Genomic DNA, 11,627 nt, shown 5'->3' on the forward strand with positions numbered 1-11,627 from the left:
TGATGCTGCTTTTAACTCCTAACCCTTACTCGCTTGTTCAGTACCCATGCTTTATCATTCCCACCTTAGTAATTCCCTTATCTCTTATTTGTCCTGTTTGTCCTAATTAGATTGTAAGCTCTGTCGAGCAGGGACTATCTCTTTATGTCCTGTGTACAGCACTGAGTACGTCTAGTAGCACTATAGAAATGATAACTAGTAGTAGTAGTAGTAGTAGTAATAGTAGTATATTTTCCTGTCCTAACTTTAACCACTTAGCGTTGGGGCTGAAAATTGCTGCTATCTGTATAGCTGAGTGAAATAGCCTCAATCTGTCCTGGCATATAGTGAAAAGTTCTTGGCTAGGTGACTTACATGTTCAGTGGTGGCTGCTAAATACTTAAGTCCATTTGGATATCTGGCCCATAGCTTTTACTAAGGTTTCCTTTAGTACTGGTAGAGCAGGGAATGCTTCATTTGGTATCTCATCCTCCAGGAATAGTAGATTAGCCAGCTTATTTTCGAAAGAGACGGACGCCCATCTTCTGACACAAATCGGGAGATGGACGTCCGTCTCAAAAACAGGTATAATCGAAAACTGAATTTGGACGGCCCCAACTGCTTTCCGTCACGGGGACGGCCGAAATTCTCGGGGGCGTGGCCAAACGGTAGCGAAGGCGGGACAGGGGCATTCCGGGGCGTGGTTAACAGATGGACCTCCGCGCCTTATAATAGAAAGAAGCAAGATGTCCCCGACGAGCATTTAGTCCACACAAAGTTGGTCCTGTTTTTTTCACGACCAAGCTTCCAAAAAGTGCCCAAACTGACCAGATGACCACCGGAGGGAATCGGGGATGATCTCCCCTGTCTCCCCCAGTGGTCACTAACCTCCTCCCACCCTAAAAAACAAACTGTTTAAATATTTTTTCCAGCCTTTATGTCAGCCTCAAATACCATACCTAGCTCCATGACAGCAGTATGCAGATCCCCTGAGCAATTTTAGTTTAGTTGGTGCTGCGCAGGACCCATGCAGAGAGCAAAAATTAGAAGAAAAAAAAACATGCAAGTGCAGTCAGGGACGTCAAAAAAAAAAAAAACATGCAAGTGCAGTCAGGGACGTCCAAATTAAAACAATAGTAATAGGGGGATTCAAACCAGCCACCTTCTGATTACAAGACTTGTGCTTGAACCACTGCACCACTTATTCACTTGCTTAGACATTTCTTCCCTTTCCATTAAGTCCCTCCAAGTTTCTGTCAGCCAATCACAGCTCATTTACCTGACATCCGTGTCAGCTAAATGAGCTGTGATTGGCTGACAGAAACTTGGTGGCACTTAATGGAAAGGGAAGGAAACCTAGGCAGCTGAATAAGTAGCGCAGTGGTTAGAGTATAGGTTTTGTAATCAGAAGGTGGCTGGTTCAAATCCCACTATTACTATTGTTTTAATTTGGACGTCCCTGACTGCACGTGCATGTTTTTTTTTTCTTCCGATTTTTGCTCTCTGCATGGGTCCCGCGCAGCACCAACTAAACTAAAATTGCTCTGGTTCGAATCCCCCTATTACTATTGTTTTAATTTGGACGTCCCTGACTGCACTTGCATGTTTTTTTTTTGGACGTCCCTGACTGCACTTGCATGTTTTTCTTTCTTCCGATTTTTGCTCTCTGTATGGGTCCCGCGCAGCACCAACTAAACTAAAATTGCTCCAGGGACCTGCATACTGCTGTCATGGAGCTAGGTATGATATTTGAGGCTGGCATAGAGGCATCTCAGGGGGACCAGTGCACTATGAATGCAGGCCCCTCCCACGACCAAATGGCTTGGATTAGGTCCGTTTTTGAGATGGCCGGCAGCAGTTTCGATTATCGCTGAAAACCGCGGATGGCCATCTCTAGGTCCAGCGATCTCACCATTTGTGTCGTCTATCTCTAGAGTTGACACAAATGATGGGATTTCAGCGGGCCGAACCGTATAATCGAAACCGAAGATGGACGGCCATCTTGTTTTGATTTTATGGTTCGCGCCGCCTCTTCGCGGAGCCGTCTCCGGAGATGGACGTTTTTACACATGGGCGTTCGCATTCGATTATGCCCCTCTAGGTCTTTTATGATTTTTCTCAGTGTTACCAACTGAGTATCCTTTGTAGTGACATAAATCTAGAGCAGTGCAGAAGTAATTTGGGGGTCTGTTACTAAAGTGTGTTATAATCTGGGTTTAAGGCATTTTAACACAGGACTTACCCGTGCATGACGCTCAGATTTAATGCAGCACTTATGGGGTGTGTGTGTAGGGGGGGGGGGTGTTTTAAAAATATTTTATTGCAGGTCATGCTTTAATGTTACATTAGCACACGGCACCTGCATAGAGTTAATGCGGGAACACCTACTGCCTTCTATTTTGGAGGTACTACATGCTGCTATGTTAACTCTGCGTTATCCAGTTATCGCTCACTAATCATAACGCACTATCTGGATAACATGGGAATGCCCACTCTTCATCCATGAGACATCCAGTTTGAAAAATATTTTTTAGTAAATTGCTAGTTAGCACCCACAAACAGGCAAAGTACACTTTAACACGTTCTCACACACTAACCCCTTGTTAAGTGTTTAACACCCTTTAGTAAAAGGGTACCTTTATGTAGGATGAGTATGACTGTTTTTTCAGATGTGGAACTCACCAAGCAAAGCATTCTGTCCTTTTGGACAAAACATTGACTATCTGTTCCAGTGTGTTTCAGTGGATAGTTAAGATGTGCCCTTCATTTCCCTTTCAAATGCCAATTACGAGCACTTTCAAATGTTAGCACCTCTGAGAGTGCTGCTGAAATCTTACATAGTGAGTAGATATTTCATGCTAAAAGTTCAAGCTGTAGCATTTGACAGATTGACACATGATTGGTGTCACCTGTTTATCAGAGTACTTTCTAAAGTACCAAATACCACAAAGTTTGCTTTGCATCATAAGAATCAGAATAATTTATTACCAGACAGGACTTAATAAAGATCTGGGTTTCCTATCACATTATAAACCATAATGTTATACTGCTTTGTCATCCTCTGATCACCTATCCATCTCTCCCTGTTTCTCTCCCCTCCCCTCCCCTCCTACTTTCCTCCATGGGACTGATATTGGAATGCATTTATGTTTCACATATATATTCTGATATATCTCATATTTTCTCATTTCTGAACTGAAAAAGAAGGTATTCTCTTTGAAAGCTAATCAAAAAATGTATTGTTAGTCCAATAAAAAAGGTATCATCTTCTTTTCTTTTCTTTTTGTTTTATTTCTATTTATTACCTTATATAAGAAGCATACTTCACTGCACCTTAGGTAAAATTAAAAAGGAAACATATCATTCATCATTTGTTTTAATGAAATACAATAAGAACAATTGATAATCATGATAATAACCTCCAAGCTAGTGTTTCCTAATCAGTAATGGCCACTGGTTGAGGTGACTTTCTTTTTAATATCAGTGGTGATTAGAAAAGGACTGGCTATTAATTGAGGAATGTTATATACCAAAAAGTAAAGTGAAAATAAATCCGACAGCAAATTGAAGAGCCCAAGTTGGAGTAAACCCTAGTGTTAAGATTTACAAACTGGATATGGTGGGGCCAATATTCAGACCACGAGAGTTAGACCAGCTAACTCTCTCAGTTGGCACTGAACCCGGATTTTCAATGCCGGCATTGAATATCTGATTTATTTTTGGCCACTGGTTACGTCAATATTCAGACTTAGCCATTTATCTTTAAACCGGCCAAAGATATCCCACCCTTTCATGCAGTCAAATATGGCCGCTAAACTGGGTTTAAAAAAATCAGTGGATAACCGGTTATATCAGGTGATATAACCAGCTAGCTGCTAACCGTGAATATTCAGCGGGAGATAGCTAGCTATCTTCTGCTGAACATCGGCAGATAGCCGGTTAAGTGCTATTTAACCGGTCAGCAGCCATTCTGGCTGGTTAAATAGCACTGAATATCGGGGGAGGGGTTATTTTTAGAAAGTTTACATTTAATAATTGTTCTGTTTCATTATTTTCCCATTTGCTTTCTATGTTATGAAGGATTTTCTCCTATTTTCTGACTAGGGGAAAAGCATTAATCAGAATTGTATGCATAGCACTTCTTACTGCTATTTTTCCTTGGCTATCTCCTGTTCCTACTTGTCTCTTAGTCCCTATTATCCTTGTCTTTCTCTCTGTATTTCACTCGTTCCTTTTTAGTCTCGGTCTCTTTGCACTCCTCTTTTCTTTGTTCTTAATTTATGTTGACTTCTTTTTGTTTTATCTGCTTTTTCCTATGCTATCCTTCATTGACCGGGCTACACAGACCAGTCTTTTGAGGACTCGGACAAGTTCCATCCCCCTGCACGGTCGCTCCAAGGACTGGCCTATTCCTAAGCACAGTATGTCTCTTCTTTGTCTTTCTTCTCTTTCCTTTTGCTTTTTGTTCTCGTTAAAGAGACTGCTTCTTTCCTTGGGTTGATTTTAATGCACTGATTTCTTGTTCAGTAAAAGGGTAATTCTCACATTGCCTGCATAGCAACAAAAGTTCTTGGATATCTTTTTAGTTGTTGACTTCGCACTGGTTTACAAAGTAAATATACTTGTCTATTTCTATGTTGTAAAATGCCTTAAGAAAAATGGCAACAGATGCTTACACCTTCTTTTCTATAGGTACTTCTACTGACTGAAATAATATGTGCACTTTTGAAAAACAAAAGCATTCATGTGGCCACAATCCCTAGCCCAGCTTAAGCCCGGGATTGCCTCTACTAAATTTGACAAGAATAGACCCTTGAAACTTGAAAGTTCATGAAATTCCAAAGTAAATGGAGAGTTAGCTTAGAGGACTTCATCCTTCCAACACCTGGTTTTAAACAGTAAGGGGCTTAGTGGCCTCAAAGTAGCATCCCTTTTAACCTCTCATTCCCTCCCGCACCCCTCCAATACTTAACACCCTGGCAGCCCTTCCTATACTCAGGCCCTGATGCTCAGATGCAAGCGCAGGCGATAGAGGCCATTATCGACGGACTTGTGCTCGCATTTGCTGGCACACAATGCTCAGAGCCACTGACCATGTGAAACAACAAGCTCGCTGGCTCTGAACACAAATAGCATGCAAATGCACGCTAAGCACCTCATTCCCTATTCCTCCCCAATGCTTAGCAGGCAGAATGCCAAACAAGGGCGCTCCTTCTGCATCAAACCCTAATACAGCTTTGAGCTGGCGTTAGGGTTGTGCCGAGCAAAGGAAGAATAAGGAAGACTGCTGTCACAGCCCTGGTGGTCCAGTGGATCCCAGACCCCCCCAAACATATAAGGACCTGGAGGTCCAGTGGACCCCCAGCCTCCCAAAGACATAACCCCCCAAATTAAATATAACCCTGCCCAGGATCCCGACCTGACCTCTCCTCCCATCACAGGCTAGCCCTAGTAGTCTAATGGTGACCCCCCCAACCCTCTCCTACCTTTTAGAAGAAGGAGGGACTAGCACTCCCTCCCTCCTCCCATGGGTGCCTCCTCAAAAATAGTGGAACCCTGTCCTGCCCGTTGCATCTTGGGATGCACTGGGCAGGCCTTAACTACCACATAGGATGGGTGTGCGCCCAATTAGAATATGCAATTTAATTGAATAGCAAGCAAATTAGTGCCAGTAATTGGCTTTTAACAAGCAATTATTGGCATTAATTAGATTTAATTGGCATTTACGTGCGATTGGAAAATGGAGGCACAAGAATGGGAGGGGTATCGGTGTAACAGGGGCATTCCTAAAATGAACGCGTGTTGTTATGGAATAATGGGGATACAATTCCACCACATTTCAGTTGGTGCAAATGGCCGCACCTAAATTTAGGTGCGACTCCAAGGCATAAGCGCTATGCTTTAAACCATGCCTAACTGTAAGTGTAGCTTATAAAATAGTGCTTTTTTTTGTGCCATTTTTTTGGGCACCATATATAGAATCTAGCCCATAGTGCCGGTTTCCATGCCTAACTTTAGGCACCAGACTTATGCCTGCTGAAATCTAATGTAAATGCTGGCACCGAGGTTAGGCATACTAAAGTAGTATTCTATAACTACACATGCAACTTTTCAGAATGCCCTGGCATGCCCATGTCCACGCCCAATACATACTAGTAGAGTTAGGTGCCATGCCTACCAATCTTCTTACCCTCCATGCTCTTCCCCTACCTCTTCTTCATCGCTCCACTTCCTTACCTATCCCTATCCTTTCTCTCATACCTCTTTTATCCCATTTACCCTTGTTCATTTTGTCCTACCATATACCTCCTTTGTTGATTCAGATACTACAGATTGTATTCTCTTGTTACTATGTAAGCCGCATTGAGCCTGCGATGAGCGGGAAAGTGCGGGATACAAATGTAATAAATAAATAAATAATGCCTTATAGAATAACACAGAGCCAGATACATGCACAAATTTTAATGAGTGCCAAATAACTTCAATAACTGGTTGCTAGCACCCAATTATTGATCACTAAGGGCTTGTTACTCAATTAATTGCACACACAAATCTGGGCACCATATATAGAATCCGGGGTATATGCAAAAATTCTGTCTAAACGCTATTTTATTAATACGCACATAAATTACATAGCATGTATTTCACAGGTTGGCATACACATGGAAGGAGTCTAGGCAGGACTGTTACATATATAACTTATAGAATGCTATAAGTTATGTGTGTTTCTAGCACATAGGTACATGCCCTTACATCAGCTCTATGACTGGCATGAGTGATCCCACCTCAGTGCTTACATGTGCATATACCCGGATTCACTGTGATTCTAAAAAGGAAAGTAGATGCCTATTCATAGGTTCACTTTTGAAGAATTGCCCACTAGCTATAAAGGCTCAGCACAGGCCCCAAAGGGTTTATTTTTCTAAAGGTAGGCTTATCTAATCCCTCTTCAACTCCACTAAATTTGAAACACCTAAAACTATGTTGGTAAACTGATGAATGATAATAGAGTTAAAAATATATATATTACCAAACTATGATATGAAAGCTGGTTCTAGCTCCAGTGGCACCTAGAGAGAGAAGCAGAAATGGATGAGAAGCTAGAGCCGAAAAGGGAGAAAACATTATAGAAATGTGAGGCTTATCTTTCAAATACTGTTACTGAGACGAAGCTGTAAGTTGACAAGGCAAATGGTTAGGATAGAAGAGGAAATGTTTGAATACTAAGTGAATCCAGAGATATGTACAAATGATTATCACCAGTATAAATGATTGCTATTTTAAGCCTCAAAATCTGGCTAGCGTGAGGTAGATGGACTTTTGAAAGGTTTAAAGCAAGCAGTTTGAATTATTTTCTACATAGCACGAAGTTAGTCTGTAAGGGGGTCTTTTACAAAGCAGTAGTAAGCCCAACATAGACTTACCGCTTGTTAATCCAGAACTACTGCTGGCCCAACGCAGCCACTGGCGGTAGTTCCGGCTGGAGCGTGCACCATTTCTGGGACTCCAGAAATTTTTTTTCTGTAGTGTGCTAACCTTGCAGTAATCAAGCATCACTGTGCACTGCCCAGTTACTGCCGCGTTACTGCGGGAGTCTTTACCACCACCTCAATGGGTGGCGGTATGTGCTTCCCATCACATGGCCACATGATAAGGGTTATCTTACCATGTGGCCATTTTTGGAGGGGGGGGGGCATTTTACCCGTTGCGGTGAAAAGGGCCCTGGCATGTGGGAAAAATGGCTACTGCAGGGCTCTTTTTCCCGCAGCTTAGTAAAAGGACTCCTGAGTTTTAATTGAATCAATGCAATTAACTCTGAATGATCTTGGGCGAGCCATGTTATTACAATTTGCTGTTATCTAAAGCTTCAATTGGATAAGAAGGAGAAGGGGTGCAGAAGGGGCACTCACTATGGCAAAGTCTCATAGCCCACGATTTATTTATTGAATAGCAGCACTTTTGAAAAATAAACATACACCAGTTAATGCATCAAGTCTTTATCAATAGCAGTAGTAAAGGAGCACAATGTCTTAGGAATAAGACTCTACATTACCAGTTTAGTTTAGTGCATGTGTTGCCTTTATAAAATAGGTACAACATATGCACCTATGTGCCTTCCCTACCTAGGGACCTTCCAGGGTCTGTATTTTTTCATGAGTATAATTGAGAGTTTCAACCAACATGTTCAGGACTGATCAGATATGGAACACACATGAAATTGCACCACTAGGAATAATCTGTTTAAAACCATTTAAAAGGGAATTCCCAGTGCCCTTTTTCTGAAGGACCCAATAGAGCCTCAAAAGAACTGTAAGCAATCTCATTTTTAGGATGGATGCTGTTGTTTGTTCTCGGTGTAGCAGAGCTGTTTGTGTTATGTAGACTTCTCTTTCATTCAATGGAATTGACTTTCTAGTGTCACTATTTGGCTACTAGCACAAAATGGGTATACTCAGCAGCAGCAACAACAACAGCAGAGAGCTCTCTTCACACAAAACTGGGCCGTACATCACTTAAATGTACAACCTTTCATTCAGTGAAGATACTGCTTTTATTTGGTTGAGTTGTCAGCCATCTTGAATTCTGAGTGAACTGTTATGGCAGAGTGTGATGGAACATTGCATTGTTGCTACTCATGTTGTATGCCTTGTGTGGATAAATTGAAGACTTCAGAATCCTGTGCTGTCAGTCTAGCCATGTTCAACATTCAGTCACAACAAAAATTATATACTTGGAAATTTTGCTAGCTTTCTAAGTCTAGATATACAAGATAAGTGTTTTTTTTTTCTTTGGAAAGTTTAGCTATCTTGAGTTTAAAAGTTATAAAAAAATTGAGATTTTTGGAGTCACTAGAGTAACACCCACTGTTTTCTGTTGTTCTTCCAGTTATGTCTGGCCTCATAGTCCCCCCAATGTAACATCAGGAGCAGATATCCAGGAAAGAGTGGAGTACAGATGGGACATTTTCCAATATTGACTATCCAATTGCCAGCGGGCAAGGGGTTCCCAATGCCTGGATATGGAATCCTGTATGGAAAGACTTACTGTGTATGAACCAATTGAGAAATAAGAAAACCGGCCTCTCAGCAGGCAGCAAACTGTTTAAAGATTCTGCTTAAAATACCTGAATTAAAAACAGAGACGAGACACATCAGTGTCATCTGGAAGGGATATTTAACTATCATCTGTCCATTCTAGCATGTATGTTCCAGGAAACCACCACATGTGAGAACAACTAAGAAGTTAAGAGCCATCATTTTAATTACATCAATTTCAAACACAGCTGCTCACGCACTAGTGAAATGAGTCTGCTAATGAATCATAACAGACCCCACCCAAAATCTGTGGAGCAATTTCTTTTCCCTGGGCAATAACTTCCTGTACTGGAACTTTTCTATTTCTAAAGGTAACATGCAGTCATTTGCATTCCAGCCATCAGGATTTGAGTAGTTTACTTTGCACTAAAAGGTGATAGATTTTTAGCTTCCTTTTGTTATTGGGGTGTACGGTAAGTTATAACGTGCTGACATAGTCCTAAAGCTTGGAAGCTGTGGACATAGTAACATAGATATTGACTATGTTGTTGCTGAATTTCAGTTTAGGAGCTGAGCAGCCCAATTTGCTTTCTTTTGTGCCCTGGCTTGATTTCTAGCAGCCTCTGCGAATAATTCGGCTTCATTCATCTGTTATTGTTATTTTGTACCACATTAATTCATTTTTGTATTTATCATAAAACTGGTGCCAGATTTTATGATGTACCATATTGCAAAACTCATGTTGTAAACCTCATTCCTTATGAGGAACAAAAAAACACACAGGGGCTAATTGTATATCTGACCGTATTGGTGGGGGGGGGGGGGGGGGGCAGATTTTCAAAGCAAATGTACAAGCGCCCTTGCACTTAGTATACTCCCCCAGGGAAAGCAGCCACACCCATGTACACTTTCTAATTTTCAAAGGGAAAACTACACGCATACTTTTGAACATTTAGAAGTATATATGCAAGAGTGCAAACTCCTACCCCACCCCTGCCCTCTGGAATCTCTCTTCAAAATGCAGGTAAACTTATGCACATACAAACACTACACAAGTAAGTTTACCGACGCATAAGATGGACATCACTTTTAAAATTGTCATTCCTAGAATAGTAATGCCATTATTTTTATGACTATAGTTATTGCAAGGTATAGGAGTATATTTTTGGAAGATTAGTGGCATAGCATGAGGGTTCCATGTTATTTTTCAAGCAGTTGCACATATGATACTCTGTGGTCGTAGGAATGTGTTATGGAAAACAACATACATAAATGGTAAATAAAACTGTCTATCCATAGGGAACCTACATTTCTTTTACTCCATGGCATATCACTAGGGATCAACAATACTGATTTTTCAACTAAATTTCCTTGTAATTAGGGGAGGTTATTTGCACCTTAAAATAATAATAATAGTACAAAAAAAAGAAGTACATTATAGGAGGCATGCTGGGAAAATGCAAAGAAAATGTTTATGACATTGACAGGTAATATGAGGATTAAACATGTATGCATATGTATTTGTTTTAATGTGGGACAAATACAAAAGGAGTCCAAACTACAAGAAACCAAGAGGACCATTTATTAAGCTGTGATAATTGATTTAACCCATGCTAACGATTAGAGCGCGCTAACGCCTGTGTTTAAAAAAGTGCACTATATGTGCGTTAGCGTGTTTAATGCGCATTAAATGCTAACGTGTGTCAAATGCTAACACGCCTATAGGAATGTAATGGCACATTAGCGTTTAACATGCCTTAAATTTATAGGTGCGGTAAAAACGCTAACGCGCCTTAATAAACATACCCCTAAATACAGAGCAGCCCATTGTATTCCTACGGGCTATATGGCAGTTAACACACACACTGATTCATTAGCGTGCACTAAATCTGTTAGTGTGCTTTAGCAAAAGGACCCCCAAGATACCTATTGTTCTCTCCCAGGCATTGTCGATATGTGAATTATCTTATGCACACTGTCTGCACTCGGAGGGGCCCTTTTACTAAGCCACGTAAGCATCTACGTATGCCGAACGCAAACCAAAGTGGAGTTACCACCCAGCTACCATGTGGCTGTTGTGGTAATTTCATTTTTGGCATGCTTCCGATATGTGCGTCCAAAAAACAAATTTTATTTTTAGACGTGCGTATCGGACGCACATAGGTCATTACTGTCCGGTTACCACGTGAAACTTTACCTCTAGGTCAATGGCTGACGGTAAGGTCTCAGACCCAAAATGGGTGTGTGGCAATTTTAATTTTGCCACACGTCTATTTTTGGCAAAAATTTTTAAAAAGGCATTTTTTTTACAGGTGTGCTGAAAAATGATTCTGTGAGCACCTAAAACACACATCTACACTACTGCAGGCTGTTTTTCAGCGCACCTTTGTAAAAGGGTCCCGCAGTGCTTAATTGTTCCAATTATCATATAGGATGCTCAACTTCAAAAAATATCTAAATAAATTTAAATAAGGGAAATACTTTTGGAGCCTAAAGAGGGATTCTAATCAAAAATGAGATGATCATTTCCTTTGATTTAGGTCTGAAAGTAGCAGTAATCTTCTCTTTCACCATCCATTCAGATTTCTTGCCTATTTTCTCATACTGATGTTA

General features: G+C 40.9%; 1 protein-coding gene across 6 annotated transcripts in view; it reads left to right on the top strand.

The window, feature by feature from the left end:
• The window catches only part of EBF4 (EBF family member 4), a 470,543-nt gene extending 459,808 nt beyond the window's left edge, over window positions 1-10,735 (top strand). For 4 of the 6 annotated variants that reach the window (XM_030190928.1, XM_030190930.1, XM_030190929.1 and 1 more), the window contains exons 16-17: window positions 4,325-4,400; window positions 8,866-10,735. In XM_030190928.1, the coding sequence (XP_030046788.1) occupies window positions 4,325-4,395 (71 nt within the window). In that variant the 3' untranslated portion in view covers window positions 4,396-4,400; window positions 8,866-10,735. The remainder of the gene's footprint in view (window positions 1-4,324; window positions 4,401-8,865) is intronic. The other 2 variants (XM_030190932.1, XM_030190933.1) reach the window with 1 other exon arrangement.
• The last annotated feature ends 892 nt before the right edge of the window (window positions 10,736-11,627 follow it).

The sequence above is a fragment of the Microcaecilia unicolor genome, chromosome 2 (assembly GCF_901765095.1).
Source record: "Microcaecilia unicolor chromosome 2, aMicUni1.1, whole genome shotgun sequence".
Lineage (NCBI taxonomy): Eukaryota > Metazoa > Chordata > Amphibia > Gymnophiona > Siphonopidae > Microcaecilia > Microcaecilia unicolor.